General features: G+C 45.1%; 1 protein-coding gene across 3 annotated transcripts; it reads right to left on the minus strand.

Moving 5' to 3' along the window:
- Positions 1-157: 157 nt before the first annotated feature.
- pstpip2 (proline-serine-threonine phosphatase interacting protein 2) lies at positions 158-17,062 on the minus strand. Of its 3 annotated transcripts, XM_083793131.1 has the most exons (14): positions 16,955-17,062; positions 16,068-16,168; positions 12,387-12,461; positions 11,969-12,003; positions 11,761-11,867; positions 11,594-11,656; positions 4,930-5,028; positions 4,569-4,614; positions 3,735-3,814; positions 3,102-3,200; positions 2,529-2,625; positions 2,348-2,432; positions 1,738-1,778; positions 158-1,513 (listed from the first exon to the last, which is right to left on the minus strand). In XM_083793131.1, the coding sequence occupies exons 1-14, from the start codon at positions 16,985-16,987 to the stop codon at positions 1,458-1,460; spliced, it is 1,017 nt and encodes a 338-aa protein (XP_083649257.1). In that variant the 5' UTR covers positions 16,988-17,062; the 3' UTR covers positions 158-1,457. The 3 variants fall into 3 exon arrangements, with proteins under 3 accessions (XP_083649257.1, XP_083649256.1, XP_083649258.1); XM_083793130.1 differs by lacking the exon at positions 158-1,513 and having other exon boundaries at positions 1,650-1,778; XM_083793132.1 differs by lacking the exons at positions 158-1,513; positions 3,102-3,200 and having other exon boundaries at positions 1,650-1,778.
- Positions 17,063-21,661: the final 4,599 nt, after the last annotated feature.

Consider the following 21,661-nt stretch of genomic DNA (forward strand, 5'->3'; position numbering starts at 1 on the left):
GAATGCACTGGTGGAAAGTAACAAAGTATTTTTACTTAAGTACTGTATTCAAACTTTTGAGGTTATTTCTTTACTTGAGTATTTCCAATGTCCAATACTTTTACTTCTATTCCACTACATCTCGGATCCAAATATTGTAATTTGACATCTATTTGAAAACTTTAGTTACCTTTGTATTGTATTATTACAAAACATAACCACCATATTAACAACTTCATTTGAAAATAGCCAATCTACAAGCTCACAAACTGTCGCAGATCTACGCAGACATCTACTATGTCTAAGTACATTTTGAAAGGCATGTCAAATGTGACAGTGTGTGTGTACAGTAGCTCAAAAACACGTTAGAATACCAAAAAACAGCAACACACAAATAAAATGTGGGCATTAAGTGCAAAGTTGTTGTAGGCATGATTGTAAATATATTATATATTCTTCCACAAGGTTAAAGTGTTATTTAACTCAAGGGTGTACAAATCTAATCAACATTTACTCTCAGTCACAAATGGGTAAATTAACACAGAGGATTTCAAGTGAACTGACAATCCCCAAGTTAAGTTTCACATGTCTTAGGGTATGTTTCAATTTTGCAATAATTGTTGCAAACTATATATGTATATGTGAGTGAGTAAATATGATCACAAGATCATCTCTCACATAACCAGAGAGGAACTGAAAAGGCAGAAGTCACAGCATCCATGGGCTACCAATAAAAAAAGGAAATATCCAGAGAAAATAAATAGATTGCTATGCATGTAACAAATACTTGCAATACAATATCATGAATAGAAATCAAGATATGGACAGCTTAATTAATCTGCAGATAGTGACCATACCCTCTGATGTGTCTGGAAGCATGTACCTGTAGCATTATTAGTTTGTCTCTATTCCTTTTATAAAGGCCATCAATATTATATAAATACATTTTATGGATTGTCCGTTTCATACAAAATATTGAAGCCCTTTTTGCATCTTGATACCCCAACTCCGACAAACACCGTTTAGAACACAGTTACATTAATACCACACATCAATCAAACATGTGTTTGTGCTTACAGGTATACAGTAAGGATACAGGGTACAGCTATAGCATTTCTCATCAGGCCAGCCAGGCCTAGACCTACAAGTCAGTCTCCTAATGTTTCACTCAACTAGAGACTGAGAACAATCTGCTAGATTTCATTGCTAAAGCTGGGTGGAGACAACTGCAGAGTTTTTGAAAAAAATAACTGGATTGCAGAACCAATCCAAAGTCTTTAGGGCGGACCTTCATATTGGGTGGGTGATACGATTGGTTTGCAAAGCAGTCTGCGTAGGTTTGTTAGCGGCAGTTCTCACTACTGTTCTAGCAAGCAGTCCCAATTCTCCCACCAGGTCTGACAAATAATGTCACCAGACTGGAAATCACAATATGTCATACTGTAGTGTGTAGTATGTCCTACAGTGGTGTGTGTGTGTTAGTAGCGGATCAAACTGTACCCTGGATCTTGCACTGTTGAGTAGATCACATCATCTGCAATCAGAGCAAAGATCAAAATGCAGTGTTGGATCATCACTTTAACCAGCTTATTGAGAACCATGCTCTGGGCTTCATTTTCATGGTGTGAGGGAAATAGCCTTTATTGTGGAAATATGATCCATGAGAAGAATCCAGTCAATCCACTCATGCACTCATACAAGGTCGTAGAATTTGATCATTTGAGGTTGTTTGATCAGATGTACAAGGGCTAAACGTACCACTGTTGTTTGTGTTCATGTTGACTGGAGTAGGTCCCCTCCTGCAAATTCACAAAACAATAAATAAAATAAAGATCATGACTTAGCAGCAGTACATATACTTTCTATGCCAGTGTTGTGGCAAAACAGAAGATCTGTAGAGTAAGTTTGTAGATCCACTTAGCCTGGGCAGCATTCCTTTTCGGGTTTATGATCTGGTCGGGAGCGGATGATATCGTTATGTCATGTTGTAGTCATCAGGCCGTAGCCCTCTAAACCAGAACTTCCTTTCCCTCAAACCGGGAAGAGTAATACCTTCCCAATAAAAGTGTGACTCGCACTACGCCACATCAAGGCTTTTATTGGGAAGATATTATTCTTTCGGTTTGAGGGAAAGGATGTTCTGATTAATAGAGGCTTCCAGCCTGATGACTACAAAACAATGACTACAACATGACGTAACGATGTCATCCGCTCCCGACCGGCTCACACAGCAACCAGGCTTTCCTCTGAGGTGGAAAGCCTGGTGACGCGAGGTTAAGAGCCACTGTCCTCATTGCGTGGCACCAGCACACAACTAAGTCTGGCTTAAATAGCAGTGTGAATCTACTGTCTCTTCATCGTCTCTGACCTGCTGATTGGAGGAGGCTGCCTAGAGGGCGGGGCAACAGTAACCACTTTCTGCCCGCGGTAGAAGTTCTCGTACACAACTGCAGCTGTGAAATGACGACAATCATTGTAAACCTACACATATAACATATGTGTGTAACATTTGCCATATAATAATCCTAACAAGCAGTCAATGCTTTTACCTGGTATTTTGTCACCCGTCTGTCTAAGTTTGACAAAATGTGCAATGTCCTCCTGAATGTCACACTGCTCCAGTGACTTCCTCACCTCCTCATAGAGCTGTGCGCTCACACACACACACACACACACACACACACACACACACACACACACACACACACACACACACACAGAGAGATAAATCTTACGCTAATATGTTCCTTTGAACTATTTAAGCCCTATCTTCTCCATTCAGGGCGGGAACCCCTTTTGGGGTTCTTGTTGCTATGCAGTATATAGCAATATAACATTTTTGAATGTGAACATTTTCAGAAAACTTAGGTCAGTGTTTAGAAGGTGTTTTTAGAATCGCCCTTGCCCCTTAGTCCTAAATGTGCTAGATAGCTAAAATAACACGTTCATCTTGTAGGTCCGATATTTTCTGGAAATCTCAGGAAATCTTTTCACCTATAATGACGTGCCCAAAATGGGGGGCGCCAGTACAGGCTGAAAATGGTTAAGTGCAAGCAGACAGTATACTGTGAAGGTGAATAAACTTAGCGGACAGCTCAGTGTGGGTCTGTGGGTGGGTCTACCTCATCACTGTTCACACACTGCTGGGAGAGCTGGTTCAGGTGAGTCCACACCGTGTTCCTCAGACAACTGATCCTCTCCATCGCCTGCTTTTCAAACATCTGTTGTATTGGGAGACCACGCGTGCACACAGTCATCATGTCACGTTCACAGGGAGACCACGCGTGCACACAGTCATCATGTGACATTCACAGGGAGACCACGTGTGCACACAGTCATTGTCACGTTCACAGGGAGACCACGCGTGCACACAGTCATTGTCACGTTCACAGGGAGACCACGCGTGCACACAGTCATTGTCACGTTCACAGGTAGACCACGCGTGCACACAGTCATTGTCACGTTCACAGGGAGACCACGCGTGCACACAGTCATCATGTCACGTTCACAGGGAGACCACGCGTGCACACAGTCATCATGTCACGTTCACAGGGAGACCACGCGTGCACACAGTCATCATGTCACGTTCACAGGGAGACCACGCGTGCACACAGTCATCATGTCACGTTCACAGGGAGACCACGCGTGCACACAGTCATCATGTCACGTTCACAGGGAGACCACGCGTGCACACAGTCATCATGTCACGTTCACAGGTAGAGGTGCATTTTCATGCATTATGACTCCAGTCTTACCTCACACGCCTTGACATGCTCCGTCTGCCACTCGTCTGCGGTTTTTCCCAGAGTGTTGACATTCTGCAGGTATATCCCATCTACCAATCAGACGGATGCGTACACACACACACCCAACAACACTTTAAATTAAATACAATAACACAGCAACTTGCACAGTTAGCACAGGTGCTAACTGGCCCAGAATTATTTTATGTGCTATGATTGAGACATGATTGCCGTTTATGGCTGGACTAGTCCAATAGACCGACATGGACTCTGCAGTAGTTATGTGGTTTGGTCCATTATTAGCTATTGGTCCAAAAAGAGCTGGCTGAATAGCACCTAGACCTAACTATAACCATTAATCAGTTGTAGCAGGTTCCCTATACCCTCATCTATGGCTGTCCCAATCAAGTTTTCTTTCCTCCCGATCCAAGTAAGTTAAGAGTATCTGATCGGAGATCTGATGAGCACAATGGGAGGAGTCAAGAGGAGTCTGTCTTCATTCTTTGAGAACAAAACATTCAACATTAGACTGATAGACAGACTGTATTAATCCTCTAATGTAAATTATGTGTTAGTAATTCAATTAAAAAGTATATTTGGAATCATATCTTACGTAATAAGGGCCTTTAATTTGGAGAAAGCTGCTCAAGAATCAATATGATACAAATAATTGCTATGACTTTGGCTATAAATGTTTCCAGCATATGTCAACTTCCTAAAACCGTAATGAGTGTTGGGTTCAGCTGACCTACAACCTAAATCTGAGAGAGTTCCTGTCGCATTCTACACCCACCACATGTACTTTTAATAGCCAACATATGACCAGCCATTGATTTGACAGCTTACCAGCCTCCTCTGCATTCTGTTTTGCCAGCTGTGCCTTTGAGTGGAGCTAAAACAACATGGAAAATAGTGGTTTTGAATAATAAGAATAAAGACGCATTCACACCATAGGTGATCAAAATAATTGCATTGCATCTAGCTTCCCGTCTCTTGGTATGTCATAATAATAACAATGAACATAATGGCGACAACTGGCAAACAGACGATCTGCAAGCTCACGAGTAGTGATGCCTGGTGAGATTGTCGATCGGCTATGTTTAGTAGGCCTATTTGGCGTACAATGAATTATATTTTAGTAGTTAGTGGTTATGGCTAACATACTGCTATATCCAAGTTCCTATTTGTTACTGCAGATCAACTGTACCTTCTCTAACTGCCTGGTGTTGGTGGTGCTGGCATTACGGTTCATATTCTGGTCCGCTTCTTCTTTATCTCGACACTTCACTTCATATGTCTTCTTTGACTGTGGAAAAGTTCTTTCAATTTAGCATACAGTAAACAAAATGCTGCAGAAGTACCGGTATACAAACTAAAATGTAACTACTACAGGGAAAACATGTACATATTTTATTTTATTTCGACTCTTTGAATGCTCTTTATTGCGCTCTTTATTCTATCCCTTTGTTTGTTGTGTTTTGTTGTTTGAATGTTTTGCTATCTATATGCTGCTGCATTGTCTAGGAAGCCAAACAAAAATAAGTTTTACTCCTATGTACCTGTACACAAGATGTAACAATAAAGTACAACCTTGAACCTGAAAAGTTCAGTTTAAGTACATACATTGAAAATAATGTCTTCTTAGTTGGGGAAGGTGATGCACAGATCATATTTGTTTGGTTGATCAACCAATTAAATCCAGGTCCAGTTCATAGTGTCTCACCAACAGTTGTCACAGCAACATAACACACAGCCAAAACAAAGTGCGCATTTGTTCCTTGAAGACCTGCCTGATAGTTACCCAGTAATATGCTGAAAATTGCTACAACATCCATAACCAACAGAGAGAAAATACTCATAATGCCCATATGCAAATATCACTATATCACCAGATATCTTTTTAAATAGTATTATTATTCATTGCCTGAACTTTTTATTATGTTTATTTTATTAGGTGTTTTTGCCGTTGAGCCTGTGTGACCAGGTGATTCCCTGCAGGCATACAGAGTGTTAAATGTACTGTAACGGCGACAGTAAATATTTGCATTGCTTCAGACCTTTCCTCATCTATTAACTACATCAAATAAGCTCTCAATGTGCACTGATATCATTAGCAATTTCCCCTTTTTTAAATAATCCATAATAAATAGTTCCTTTTTTGTGGCAGTTATGCCTCTAACATCCGAGGCTTCTCAATGGAACTTCCTTCTTTCTCTCCAAGCTGGGGAAGGAACATAATGGTCCAACAATGGTGTCTTCACTGCTTTTAAAACAGAATCACGTGAACTCTTTATTCAATTTTGCAGCGCTTTAAAACATTTTTGGTTTCCACCGTGTCATTCAGGAATAGTGCCTCCCGAGTCCCAACTGAATTGCACCACATTAAATGCATGCCTGGCTTAAACTCTTTGAAGTTTGACCCTGGCATCCTTATTTTTGGCAAGTGATTCAAAATGTCTCTAAAAAAATTAAATTCTTTCACAATTTGACACAATCTACAAGTCTGCAACATGCTGTGAGCTTGTAGATCCGCTGTTTTTGCTATTTGTCAAATGACAAAGTTTTAGTTGTTAACGATAGTTCAACTTAGAGCTGTAATGCTCCATCATCCGTCTGCTCCAATCAGATCTGCGTTACCTTGTCCGCACCCCTTTATAAACGGTCCTCACTTCCCTTCGCTCATCTGTGCTTCCGTTCAGGTAGTCAGGTAAACGCCCATCGATCATGTCAGATCCAGATGACAGCACCTCTCACCGCCGCAGCTCCAGGCTTGCTGCCGCCGAGTACGTCTCCTGGCCAGACGAACTTATTTACGCCGCGCTCTCCGGCCACGGCATCGTTCCCGAACGGGGCCTAACCCACTCTCAGCTAGTGGATCTCCTTCTCGCCACCATCGAGTCCTCGCAGACTCAGCAGCACGAGTCCCCCAGCCAAGGCAAGAGTAAGGGTAAAAAGAAAAATGCAACCCCGCGTTCAGCCGAGCTCACCCAGGACGAACCCGGCGGCTCCCAGGCCTACGCTGGCCCCGTTCAAGATCCGCATTCGCCGCCATCTCACGACTCCACCGCCCTGCTGCTGTCAGCCATGGCCACCCTGGCCAGCGCAGTCGGGGCACTCGAATCACGGCTCTCTCAGCAAGCGCCCGTGTTCCCTCCTCCAGCGGCCGGCAGCGCCACGCTCTCGTCCTCTTTTCCTCCTCCAAACAACCCAGTGCCACCCCACCCGCGGTCCGGGTTCACACTCTCCTCCGCCCAGCCAGTTGCCCCTGCCGGTAATTATTTCATTTCTCCCTTTTCCGCCATTTCCTCTCACCTCAGAGCCCAAATAACCGAAGGGAAGGACGTTAACCTAGCCTCTCTCATCCTCCCCACTCCCGAATGCGACAGAAAGCTGGTAGGCTCCGACCAGCTCTCTGCCGTGTTCCGCGCCTCCGATCCCCGCCTTAACCGTTCCCTCGACTTCTGCGACTTCGTCATAGCCTTCGGCCTGTTTAGGGACACCCTGTGTGATGCCTTCCCAGAGCGTAGATCCGAGTTAGACTCCTACCTCGCTCTCATTAGCGAAATCAAACGTAGATACGGCGGCCCCATGTTTTACGATTATCATAAAGCCTTCTCAGCTAAAGCGGCTAACTTCCTCGCTCGCTTCAATTCTAGACTCAACTGGGCGTGCCTAGACACAGAGCTGCTCATTCTGCACGTAGGCGGCCACAGGGCCCTTACCTGCCATCTGTGCAACCAAGTAGATCACTCCGCCGAATCATGTCCCAAGTCCGTGTTTCTCGCTCCCTCTGTGAAAAAAGAAAACCGCCCAAAAACTTCGAATCCTTCCGCCTTCGATTCTCAAGATCCCTACCCCCAGGACCAGCCCCCCCCGGGCCAGAGGGACTCCCGCGGAAGAGAGGTGACTTTCTTTAACAACATGCCCATATGTAATAACTTTAACGAAAATGTCTGTACTTTCGGTAAATGCCAATTCTCTCACGTCTGTAGCTACTGCAAAGACCCCCACCCAAAGTCCGTGTGCCCGAGGCGAACCCGCCCTCCGAGGGATGCCAGCAGGGAGGGTCCATCTCACAAAACTCCTCGATACTCCAAACCATTCTAAGTAGCCACCCCTCCACCCCCATCCACATTCACGCTTTATCCGCCGCTCTATCATCTCACCCCGACCCAGTATTCACGGACTATCTTCTCACAGGCTTATCGCAAGGTTTCCGCGTCGGCGTTCTCTCACCCCTCACTCACTCTCACGTGTTTCCTAATCTCCAATCTGCCCTGTCAGAACCAGAAATAGTCGCTTCTCTCCTGGAGAAAGAGGTTCTCAAAGGCTTCATGGTAGGGCCCTACCCCACCCCGCCTTTCAATCCGTTTCGCAGCAATCCCATCGGGATCGCTACGCGAAAGTATTCAGGGAAAAAACGTTTAATCATAGATCTGTCAGCCCCCCGTCACGACCTGTGCCCCAGCGTAAACTTCATGATTCCGCTCGAAAACTTTTCTCTGCATTACGCTTCTATCGACGACGCAATAAAACTCATTAAAATAGCAGGCCAAGGCGCTTGGTTGGCAAAAGCAGATATCACAGACGCCTTTAAAGTAATGCCAATCCATCCGTCCCAGTGGTCCCTTTTCGGCGTTAAATGGGAGAACTTGTTTTATTTCGCCACTCGCTTAACGTTTGGCTGTAGAAGCAGCCCCCACATTTTTAACCAGCTTTCGGAGGCGCTCTGCTGGGTTCTGCTGAACGTTAACCGTCTACCCTTCGTCCTCCACCTTCTCGACGACTTTCTGTTAATAGATTTTCCCTCCCAGTCCCCCCCCACCAGCCTCCGTTCACTCAAAGAAACGTTTAACGCCCTAGGGGTTCCCCTCTCGTCCGAAAAAACAGTCGGCCCGGCCAAGTCCGTCGAGTTTCTCGGCATCCTCCTAGACTCCGTAGAAATGAAAGCTTCCCTCCCGTTGGAAAAGCTAACTCGTGTCAAAGAATTAATCCAGAGCGCCGCTTCACCGCGCACCAAGCGCCAGCTGCTTTCACTTCTGGGTCATTTTAATTATGCAATCAAAATAATTCCCCAGGGCCGCTCGTTCATATCCCGGCTGCTGGAGCTGGCTAGCAGCGTCGATTCCCTCAGCGACGTAGTTGTTCTAGACGCAGGCTGTCAGTCCGATCTCTCATTTTGGTCAAAGTTATTGCAAGATTGGAACGGTATTTCCCTCTTCTATCACGACCCCGTAACTCCGGCTCACGAAATGCACTTATTCACCGACGCGGCGCCTTCTGCAGGTTTTGGGGGGATCTTCCAAAGGGAATGGTTCTCCGACAGATGGCCCGTCGAACTAACTCAGCCACCGGTTTCTATAGCCCACTTCGAACTGTACCCCATCGCCGTAGCCTGCAAGCTCTGGGGGTCCCGCTGGGCTCGCAAGCGTATAGTGTTCAACTGCGACAATGAGGCCACAGTCTTCGTCATAAATAAAGGCCGCTCCTCCTCCAATCAGATCATGCCCCTTATGAGATTCATCACCTGGTCCTCCGTCATGCTCAACTTCACGGTCCGCGCAGCTCACGTCCCCGGCCACCTTAACAATATCGCCGACTGCCTCTCTCGTTTCAAACTCCAGGAGTTCCACCGGCGATGCCCTTCCGCCAAGCCACTCCCCCTGATCTGCCCGGCGCACCGAGAACTGGTTCTGTCCTGATGCCCCACATCCATCACCTCCGTGCTCTCACCAACATCTATATTAAATCCGCTTTCTCCCCCGCCACTGTTTCCTGCTATGCCTCGGCCTGGCGCAAGTTCGGTCAGTTCTGCGCTGTCACTCCATTCCCCTCTTCCCAGTACTAGTCTCGACCGTCGCCCCTTTTCTCACTTTTAATTTCAAGTTTAACCACCTCAGCCACAGCTATATGAACAGCCTATTAGCAGGGGTCCAGTTCCACGCCCGCCTTCATGACCCCTTTTTCCCTAGCCTGTTCACCAACCAATATATCAAACTCCTCCTAAAGGGCTTTCAGCGATCGTCACGCCACGCCCCAGACCAGCGTCTCCCCATTACTCTAAACATTCTCCACTCCCTCGTCTCGGAACTCAGGAAAGGAGTCTTCACTCCGTATTTAGACCTCCTCCTCGAAGCCGCCCTTCTCCTCGCCTTCTATGGATTCCTTAGAGTAGGCGAGTTCACAACCAGGTCCACGGCGTTCGACCCCTCCAGAGACGTCTGCGTCTCCGACCTGCGCTTCACCCCCACCTGCTTCAACCTATCTCTGAAACACTCAAAAGCCGACCGTGACCACAGAGGCTGCCTCGTCTCGGTGGCCAAGGTCCCCGGCAGCTTCTGCCCCTTCTCCTCCATGCTGCGCTTCCTCTCCGCCAGAAAACGCTCCTCCGGCCACCTTCCTCTCTTCAGCCTCCCGAATGGTCTCCCTCTCCACCAGCACGCCTTCACCTCTCACCTCCGCTCCCTGCTCCAAAGATGTGGCCTCCCGCCTGACCGTTACTCCAGCCACTCTCTGAGGATCGGCGCCGCCACCACCGCTGCTGCCAGCGGCGTCTCTGTCCCGACCCTGCGGGCCCTGGGCAGATGGTCGTCCAACGCCTTCTCCTCCTACGTTAGACCTTCCTCCGCCTCCGTGCTCGATGCCCAGAAGTCCATGGCGTCCTCCAGCGCGGTACCTACATTGACTGGTGGATGTGTCGGGTGGCGGGTACCTCCTCTTCTGCCCACTTCTAAACATGTTCTCCCTCTCCAGGACGCCCATGACTCACTTCCTCCTAAACGACGGTCGACCCGTCCTCCGGCCACACGGGCCTCCTCCGCCGGGAGTCTCCCTGTCTCACCACCATCGCCAGGTGAACCAAAGTTCTCGCCACTGCTCCTTCTCGCAACCCTCTGCCGAGAGGTCGTCCACTCCTACGCTACTAACCCCACTCTCTCTTTTCCATCCGCCTCTGCAAGGTCCCATCTCCGCAGGCTCCTCTCTCTCTCCTCCAGGCCCCAGGCGGTCCAATGGCGCCCTAGGGCAACCCAAGCGGTAAACGACCTCCAGGTATGTTCTTTAAATTCCTTTTGGGGGGCAGGCTCAAGAGCCCCCCCTGCCTCCGCCAGGCAGGATCCGAACCGAGGCTCTGGTCCGTCCCCAGGGGGCCCACGCCAAAGCTCCTCCACTGTCTCCTCCTCGTACCGTCATCATTCTGTTATCATTCTGTTATCATACTGTCAGTCACTTCTCTGTCCATTCACTCAATCCCAGCTCCATACTGTAATCAATTCATCTGCAATAAATCTCACCTCCAACCTCCACCCTCCGTCTTAAGTGTAAGCTCGTTAAGAGTTGAAGTTTTAGTTGTTAACGATAGTTCAACTTAGAGCTGTAATGCTCCATCATCCGTCTGCTCCAATCAGATCTGCGTTACCTTGTCCGCACCCCTTTATAAACGGTCCTCACTTCCCTTCGCTCATCTGTGCTTCCGTTCAGGTACCCGCCACCTCCCCGACGACCGCCCAGCAGCAGGCTCCACCAGGTCGGCCCCAGGGGGGCAGGCTCAAGAGCCCCCCCTGCCTCCGCCAGGCAGGATCCGAACCGAGGCTCTGGTCCGTCCCCAGGGGGCCCACGCCAAAGCTCCTCCACTGTCTCCTCCTCGTACCGTCATCATTCTGTTATCATTCTGTTATCATACTGTCAGTCACTTCTCTGTCCATTCACTCAATCCCAGCTCCATACTGTAATCAATTCATCTGCAATAAATCTCACCTCCAACCTCCACCCTCCGTCTTAAGTGTAAGCTCGTTAAGAGTTGAAGTATATATCGATGCATTTGTTGATTGGAAAATGATTTCCCATCTACCACATAAACAGCAAACACTCACCTCCATGGTCTTCTTGTACTGTGAGGACTTTTGTTTGTGAATAGCTTCCATCTGTTGTTCTATCTGTAATGCCAGGATTATACAAGACTGTGACTAACAGCATTTATGACATATTACATTGTTACTAGCAATAATCAACATCACGTGACAATAATACCATAAAGCACCATTTTTCTTGCATCTTTTTGTTTTTCTCTGAAATCTTCTAATTTCTTGGCCTCTTCTCTCATGGTCTGAGCCAACTGGAGATGTGATAGACTCACATGTTCTGTTTCTAAGATTTACAAACAGCATTTATAAATATACAGTAGAAACTGACTGCATTACACTGCAACATTGTATTTTTATTTACATTGAAGAATGTCATGCTCTTACGTAGTTTGAACATGTCCAGAGATCTCTTTAGTGAGCTAGAAAAACAATATGAAAATAGATTACTTGGTACACAAAACCAATGAACTGATTTCTCAAAGTGGCCCCCAGGGGTCCTTGAGGGGTTACCCCCTGGGAGAATGTATAAGAATGACTATAGGTTTAACTGTCTCCACCTACTGTACAGTACAGTATTGATACAGTAGCTGTAGAATTCTTACTCAACTTAATCTACAACAAGGAATCTTTTCTTATGGGGGTCACTAGATATATGTATCGATTTGTGGGATTTTGACATGAAACAGTTTGAGAACCGTTTGATTTAGACTAGAGAAAGCTCTAGTCTAAATCAGCTAATTTCAGTACCTTTTGTTCATTGTACAAAGAATAATATTGAGAATGTGTGTATGAATGTACTTACTTCATTTCATTATGTCCACACACCTTCTTAGACAAACCCAGGAGGTCTTTAGCATACTTCTCTTCAATAGAAGCCCTGAAAGAATCGGAAATACATTTTAAAGCTGAGGCCTAATGCATATACAACTGAGAGTCCTCAACATTAAAAAGGATGCAAATTCCTGGTATAGGGTCTCACAGGTAGCATGGCATACAGTTTGATTCTCATTGCAGATGACAAGCAAAGATCATATTAAGATATGAAGACAAAAGATGGTTTTGTCTAACAGCCAATACTGGAACTCAGCTTGACCTCAGTGGCATACAGTATGTGATCAGAGATGATCTAATAGAAAGGCTTGATGAATGTCACTATTAGAAGATACACTCTAGTCTGGACCAAGCTGCAGAATGTAGTGCACTACAGTATATAGCCGATGAACTGGTTATCCAAAGAGCAGGACAGAAAACAGGACAATGCTACTGACAAGACCTTAGCCAGAGTTAACTTGACATTTATCCAAAATGAGAAGTCCACAATAGGCCATTTTAGAGTTGATCTCTTAACTAATGTTCACACCACAGCACTTCTCTTAACAGTGCCACAAGTTACAATATGAGACACACAAGTGTTTTCTCTTCTTTTACAACTAATTGCCTATAACTATTGATTATTTTGTGTGTATGTGGCAATGAATCAATGATATTGTCACACAACTAGTGATGGGAGATTAATTGGCGCTGCACTGCGGCGATATGGACATAAGGGCTACGCTTGCATGCAGGCCATTTGTCTAAGACAAATTTCTTCCTCGGAAGACAAATAATAAAGAACCATGAACCTTGATCAGCCATGAACCTTGATCAGCAAATACATCGTAGCGGACGATTCTAGTTGTTTTTTTATTAATCGGCATCGGTCCGATTAATCAATCGGACAGATTTATTAATCGGTCTGATTGTCTTTACAGATAAACAAGCCCAAAGTAACAGCTTGAACAGAGCCGTTACTACAAGCTCACAATATTAAATATAAGGTATAAAAGTTAAATCTGACTTGCCTAAGCCTGCAGTGCAGATACCCTGTATTTTTCAGAATAGACAAAATTATTATAATGTTTTAATACAGAATGAGATCATCGACATCAGTAATATCGGTTATTGGCCATAACAGCAATTAATTATATCGATATCGCCCAAAATGGCTCATCAGCATATCCCTACAAGGTGACATGCAAAAATAGTGAAAATAACCAATCTACAAGCCCACAACGCATCGTGACCCTATCTATTATCCATCCTTGCTCTTCAGAATGCCTTTCCTTTACTGCAACTAAGCCTATTCTGTCACGCCTCGCTCCTCTGCCTTTGTATTTGAGCATTGACTTAGGTCCAAACCACTGGACTAATATGTGGCTTGACCTTAATGGTTATGTGGTTGTTTTATGTTCAGTATTTTGCCATGTCTTGTTCTGTTTGGTTTTCTGTTACCCGGTTGGTTTTGTGTATCTTATTTTGTAGTATGGTCCCTAGTGTTTCCTGTCTGCCTAGTTGCTGTTCCCTACCTTGTCTCACCTACCTTGTGATGTGTCAGTGTTTTCACCTGTGTCCTCTTTTCCTGTTAGCCTATCCTGTGTTTGATTGTATTTTGAGTTCACCTGTGTCTAGTTAGTCTTTGTCTATTTATATACCCCAGTTTGTTCAGTCCCTTGTCAGTTCGTCATTCCATGTCAGTGTGTTTACTGTGTCCTTGTTTTGCCTGCCCCATTTTATGGGAAGTTTAAGTTTATGATTTAATAAACATCCTGAACTTTGAATCTTGCCTTTTGGTCGTACTGCTTTTGGGTCCTCTGATCGCACCCTGACACTATTCCATATTTGTGTGTGCGTGTGTGTGCGTGTGTGTGTGTGTGTGTGTGTGTGTGTGTGTGAGAATATTAAACAAGGAAGGAACTAAACATATCAAAGACAGTAAACTTTGCATCTTGTGCTTTTTATTTATCCATGAGTGTGCAGAGAGCACATGTCTTGCATGTCCGAGGGTGGACATGACGCAAGTTGGTTTTCAACTCGTGACTCACAAGGTTCATTAACTGGCCGAGCCACCAGCACCCTTACATTCTATGTATTGATGAGAAGTGATGTGATTTGAAATATTTACTATCATAAAATATGAATTAATCTACCTGATGTGATTTGAAATATTTACTACCATATCCAACACAGTCCCTGTGATTGTTCACTTGGTATATTTATAAGTTACATTTATTTAATATTTGAGATCAATGAATAGTTTTTTTCTTTCTTCTCCTAAGCAAATGTTTTTAAATAGTCATCATGTTATTCCGTTTTATTACATGGCTTGGTTGGATGCTTGATTCTGATTGGTCAATCGCCGAATTCAGCAGTCTGTTATTTCTGGATAATGACCGCTCCGCTCTATAACAGGCCGATGCCTAATCAAACCCTCGGAGCACCTGCTGTGCGGCTGCGCCCTGCTTGATTTACTGCCGTTTCCAACATGACAGCCATGTAAACACACACACACAATGTCATTTACAGTTGAACATTGCTCTCAAAAATGTTTTTGAAAACATTTGAGCGAGAAATATCTTGTTTTGTTGTGTTTTGGGTCAATTTATTCATTTATGTATTAAGTAGCCATGTAATAAGCGGGATAATCACCGTCGTGGTGATTAACCAGGGTTAAAACCCCTGTCAGTGAATTATCTCCCAACAATGACCAGACCACCTAGGCAGATATTATCCCTTACTCAATCAATTAATCAATCAACTAGTAGGTTGAAAGGTGTGTTTTGCAGTGACATGCGACCTGATTAACTGTAAAACAGCTTGAAGCTTGTTGGATGTAGCTTACACTGTAAAATCCTCTATGTTTCATTGTTAATTTAACTCCGACAAGTGAACCCGTAAAACATACTGTACTGTAGGTCCAAATCTTACACTATACAGTAGTAACCTCTTCATAATAGGCTAAAGAATAATGTAAGGTAAAATAGTTTTCACAATGTCATTTTATTCCCACTGGCAATGTGTGTGAGATACAAATTAATTAACAAAAAGTGTTTGTTTGTTTGTTTGTTTGTTTTTGTAAGCTCTAATCTTTAACTGGATACTGCTCTGAGTCTGAATGCAGAGGGAGGTTGTGAATGTAACTCAGAAGTTCTTCCAAGGGGACTTTAAGAAAGAGATAGTTCCCATTGAAGATGCTTCAAAACATTTATCCCCAAACGCTGGACATTTAGGAAACAAATGGACCCTCAAGAGCCCTTAAGGTTCTGTTAGCTCTTTGATCATGTAGCCTACTACAAATGGAACCAAATGGAACCTTACGAGTCTGAAGGTTTTTCAGTGTAGGGGTGACTCAGCAAGTGGGAAATGTTGGGTTAACATCCAAACGGGAAGCACGCACATCACAAAAATGTTGACAGGTGCAGGACAAAAATATACATACAGGAAGGTACGAAGTGACTTCATCAGGATGAAGACCTGGAGGGGTCGAAACGTTGATTCCTGATATCCTAATAAACTACTGGGAGCTTAAAGAACGGTGTGTGGACTTCCTACCTTCTTCCTAAATGTTGGGTTAAGGCAAATCTGTCACTCCATCTTCTGTTCTTTCTTAAATGTCCTAATCATCATCAGTAGTACTAGTATACTAGTATTAACTAAACTCGTTTACCTAGCTTTCATGAAGTCCTCCACCTCCTTGCATGTCCTCTTGCCTTCATTGAGATGTTGGATGATGGTTTCATAACCTCCTGTGTTGGTCAGTTCAGAGTTCTGTCAATAACATGGAGATGCAATAGTAGATTAAGTTCATTTTTCATTCCTTTCGTTTCTAACTGACATACTGTATATGAATACTGATTCTCAAGGTAGGGTCCAGGGGGACCCCCAGGCATGACATGAAAACATTTTAGAATAATTTCACTATGGATGTACAGTAGGTTAAGGATTTTAAGAGACAAAATAGCATGACAAACATTTCATAGGTTCTATAAACATGGCTGTGTGAAATGTGTATGATGTAGCTCTCCCAGACCTTCAGACAGACATAAATGACTGCTTCCAATTTGAACTGAGTCAACACAGCAGGTAACTTCTTTGGAAGAAGATATAAATTGATGTTTGGAGTGCCATTTCCCTGTAATTTGTTTGCTGAGGGGGGTGACAGTCCATAATTAGGCTAACCAACCTAATCTGTATTTTATGTGATTTAAATTAAGATCTATAGCTACTAGGCCTACTCGCCTGTGTATATAAAAAGCTGCCTATAAAACTTTCATCCAGAATAACCCTACTTTTTCATGGGAAGTGAGGAAGATTAATTTATAGTCTGAGACCACAATGTAAATATAATTCCATTTGCAATTTTTACAACACCATGTCGTGAATAAAAGTCGGAAAGAAAACAGCTGCACCTTTCATAGTAGAGTGGTCTACCGGTCTTCATTGGCTACGTTATTTCTGTCTGCATGCAATGTAAATGTTTCATTCCGTTCTCAGCCGTTTATATTAATAGGCGCAAGTGAACCCACACAAAAAATGATTGTCAGCGCAGCTTACCCAAAAGTAATCCTTGAAATGAATGTCTCTCATCCTTAAATGTGCAAACTGCAGAGCAGATAACTCCGAATGTTCTCAGACTTGTGCGGAGATATAGGGCGCGTTCGGAAATGCGCCTTGAACGCACTGGTGTGCTCTCTTGTCGTTCGAAAATCCAGTGCGCTGCGCACCGGGTGTGCCGAGTGCACGCACTGAGTGAGCAACCCTACCCTCGGGTGGGCGTTACCAAAAGGTGGGCGTGGCCATGGCCGCCAGAAGTCTGTCAGATTTTGACAGCTTCAAATTAGTGTTAAACATAATATAACCCAATTGACTCCAGTCCTCTCTGTTTAATATATCTATATAATGAAACTATATAAACTATGCATATACCATGAAGTGCTATGACTACTAGCTCTGGTCCATAGCTCTAATGCGTTTCATTTAGAGCTATGTTACTCTAAACTTCCCCGCTCGCATGAATGCAGACCAGCCTCTACTCTTTGGCGTAAATAAAAAGAACGTTTTTTGCTACACATAAAAACAAAGGCGAGTTGTGTCATTAGAAAGCCTACTTTGGTAATTGGTTCTAGTTCTAGTGAACAGAAATAATAAATAAATAGACTTTGTAACCTAACTGTAGGGAGTGCAAACACATTAAAGAGTTATTAAAGGGGGTTATCATCTATGAAAAGGCAACACAATGAGCAGAAAATAAAAAGAACCATGTAAATACAACAAATTGAGCAGAGCACTGCAGGGAGTCGAACCCCATTCCGGTAAACCAGAAGTACCACAACCAGTGCCTTGGTTTTTGTTTTGTTTTACGAGGTCCATTCGCTGAAATGTAAATTTTGCATTGCAACGGTAAAGTAATTTCACAATTGACATTGTAGGCAATAATTAATAACGGTATGGCACCAGGCCAAAGCCATGGGGATGGGCAGTCTGTCTGTCTGGAGAAGGCGTTGCTTAATTTATCCCTAGGTGGCTTAAAAAAAAACCCCAAAAACATCCTGTCTAGTAGTGTCAAGTAATAGTATGTAAACAATGTGCTATATATATATATATATATTTTTTTTTTCCTTCTTTTCCCTCTGTGTGTTAAGCATGTGCAGCAGCTATATCTGGTTGGACCATATAATGTATAACCTAATTCTGATCAGTGTTTGGGTCTATTGTATTACGCCTCTTGTGCAGATCCAAATAAAAGAATTCAAATGTGTCCGTCAGTTTGTTAACAGCTAATCTCCAGCACCATTAACCCGGTCGATGCCAAATTTTGCACACACACTCTCTGGATGCCAACGATGAACCTCTGTCCCAAATTTTCCAGAACGGCCTGTATAGCACCACACATTTTTGTATGCCCTCCGAGACTATGGACTATAGCCTTTCGCTTTTCCGCGATTTTACCTTTTTTCAAATCGTAAACAATGATGAAGAATGGCGCACTATAGCATGCCACTTAATGACCTTGGGGTCATCAAGGTCATTGATATTGATCAATGACCTTGAGCAGTATAAATGACCTTCAATAAGACTAGTAAATGACCTTGACCAGTATAAATGACCTTCATAAGACTAGTAAATGATCTTCACCAGTATAAATGACCTTGACCAGTATGCAGTCCGTGACCATGGATTATAGCCTTTTGCTTTTCCTTGATTTTCACCTTTTTTTTAAATCCTCAACAATGATGAAGAATCGCACACAATAGCGCGCCGCTCAATGACCTGAGACCATGGACAGATGAACCATGTAAATACAACACATTGATCAGGGCACTGCAGGGAGTTGAACCCCGTTCCGGTAAACCAGAAGTCCGACACCAGTGCCTTAGTTTTTGTGTTGTTCATTTACAGGTCCAGGTGTGCATACACATGTGCGCCTGTGTGTGTGTAGGTGCATTTGTGCATGTGTGTGCACGCTTCAATGACCACTGTTGGACCCCATGGGGATCAAGGACCTCAGGGAGCCACCCATAATTCACAACGGTCACAGCGAACTCTGTTGCATCACAACTGGTGGCCAACAGTCGTAACCAACACCGCCACGACCCACAGGAGAATACCATCGCACAGTGGTATCAGACCAACCACAATCAGCCAGCCCTCAAACCAAACCCTTCGACCTAGAAGAACTCAAAACTGCAATGGGAAAGTTGAAACCCGGAAAAGCAGCAGGGATTGATGACCTACTAGCAGAAATGATACAGCACCTGGGACCTAACGGAAAGACCTGGCTTGTGGGGATGCTGAACACATGCATAGCACAGAAAACCATCCCTTCTGTCTGGAAAAAGGCCAAAGTGGTTGCAATCCCTAAACCTGGCAAAGACCCATTATCCCCAAAGAGCTACCGACCCATTTCCCTCCTCTGCATCACCTACAAGCCTATCCCGTCACACCAAATTGGTCGACACAGCCCTAAATGACACCTGTGGCATCATCATAGGATGCATCAAGACAACACCTGAACCTGTCCCAACACCTGTTTACATTCGAGGGTCGCCGGTCCTCTCGAACGGAACAGTTTAACGTCATGCCTAGGACGAAAAGATATAGAGAACACCAACATGACAAATAACAGCAGGAAGGCATGGGCCACAATCCACCGTCTTGGCAAAGACCACACCACCCATAATTCACAACGGTCACAGCAAACTCTATTGCATCACAACTGGTGTAGTTATTGGATGGAGCCCGCACACCACCAAAAAAAAGAAAAACAACATACTATAGTATGCCCTCCGTGACCATGGACTTTAGCCTTTCGCTTTTCTGCAATTTAACCTTTTTTCAAATCCTCAACAATGATGAAGAATCGCGCACTATAGCGTGCCACTTAATGACCTTGACCAATATCAATGACCTTGAGCAGTATAAATTTCCTTCAATAAGACTAGTAAATGACCTTGACCAGTATAAATGACCTTGACAAGTACAAATGACCTTGACCAGTATAAATGACCTTCATCAGTAGAAATGACCGTGACCAGTATATGACTGTGACCAGTATAAATTACCTTCATGAGACTAGTAATTGACCTTGACCAGTATAAATGACCTTTAGAAGACTAGTAAATGATCTTCACCAGTATAAATGACCTTTAGAAGACTAGTAAATGATCTTCACCAGTATAAATGACCTTGACCAGTATGCGGTCCGTGACCATGGACTATAGCCTTTTGCTTTTCCTTGATTTTCACCTTTAAAAAATCCTCAACAATGATGAAGAATCGCACACTATAGCGCGCCGCTCAATGACCTGAGACCATGGACCAATGAATGAAATACAACACATTGAGCAGGGCACTGCAGGGAGTTGAACCCCGTTCCGGTAAACCAGAAGTCCGACACCAGTGCCTTAGTTTTTGTGTTGTTCATTTAAAGGTCCAGGTGTGCATACGCATGTGCCCCTGTGTGTGTAGGTGCATGTGTGCATGTGTGTGCACGCTTCAATGACCACTGTTGGACCCAATGGCGATCAAGGACCTCAGGGAGCCACCCATAATTCACAACGGTCACAGCGAACTCTGTTGCATCACAACTGGTGGCCAACAGTCGTAACCAACACCGCCACGACCCACAGGAGAATACCATCGCACAGTGGTATCAGACCAACCACAATCAGCCAGCCCTCAAACCAAACCCTTCGACCTAGAAGAACTCAAAACTGCAATGGGAAAGTTGAAACCCGGAAAAGCAGCAGGGATGTGCTGGACAGAGCTCAACCTCACCCAACACATTGAGGATGGGTTTGAGGGAAAACAAATAACTGGAGCAGCAACTGGAGGGCGAAGCAAGCACGCAGGCAGCTTGTGCCTGCCTGCGTGCCTGCCTGCCTTCCTCATGTGGAAGCTGCATAGTTGAGTTTGTGTGTGTGTTTCTTTTTCTGTCTTTCTTTCTTAGGACGAAGATCAAGGTAGACGCCGTTGGAAGGCTCAACACAAGCCGATGCCCCTAGAGATCCATCCCAAAGCTTCCCTCAGGGAGTCCAGCAAGCCAGCTAGCCAGCAAGCCCGCCCAGTCAGCCAACGCAGCCAGCCAGCTCCGCCAGTCAGCCAGTGTAGAAAGTCAGGCTGCCAAGCCAGCGCACATCAGCCCTTGCAGTCAACCATTGTAGCCATACCAGCCTTGCTCAGTCAGCTCAGCCAGGCCTCTCTCGAGGCCTGGCTCTCTGTCTGCCTGGCCCGGTCTGCCCCGCCCTGCCTTGCAGCAACAGAACCAGCCTTACTGGCAAGCCAGCCAGCTCAGAATACGAGCTCAGCAAGCCAGCGCAGCTGGCAAGCACGCAGTTAGTCTAAACCAGTTTCAGACTGGCAGGCCAAGGCAGACAGACAGGAAGACCGAGGCGCCTAGGCAGGCAGACAGGCCAGGAAGGCAACAAAGTGCAGGCAGGGGGACTGTCCGGCCTAAGGCTGCGCTGCAAGGGTTGGAGCCTGGCCAGCTCCTGCTGGTCTAGACTGAGTGGCTGTGGCTGCACAGTAAGGCTGCGGTAACCTAGTCTGGGCTTGCTGCTGCACTGGCTTGCTCAGCTCGCATTCTGAGCTGGCTGGCTTTCCAGAAAGGCTGGTTCTGTTGCTGCAAGGCAGGGCAGGGCAGACCGGGCCAGGCAGACAGAGAGCCAGGCCTCAAGAGAGGCCTGGCTGAGCTGACTGAGCAAGGCTGGTATGGCTGCAATGGCTGACTGCAAGGGCTGATATGCTCTGGCTTGGCAGCCT

The sequence above is a fragment of the Protomyctophum parallelum genome (assembly GCF_964188405.1).
Source record: "Protomyctophum parallelum genome assembly, chromosome: 21".
Lineage (NCBI taxonomy): Eukaryota > Metazoa > Chordata > Actinopteri > Myctophiformes > Myctophidae > Protomyctophum > Protomyctophum parallelum.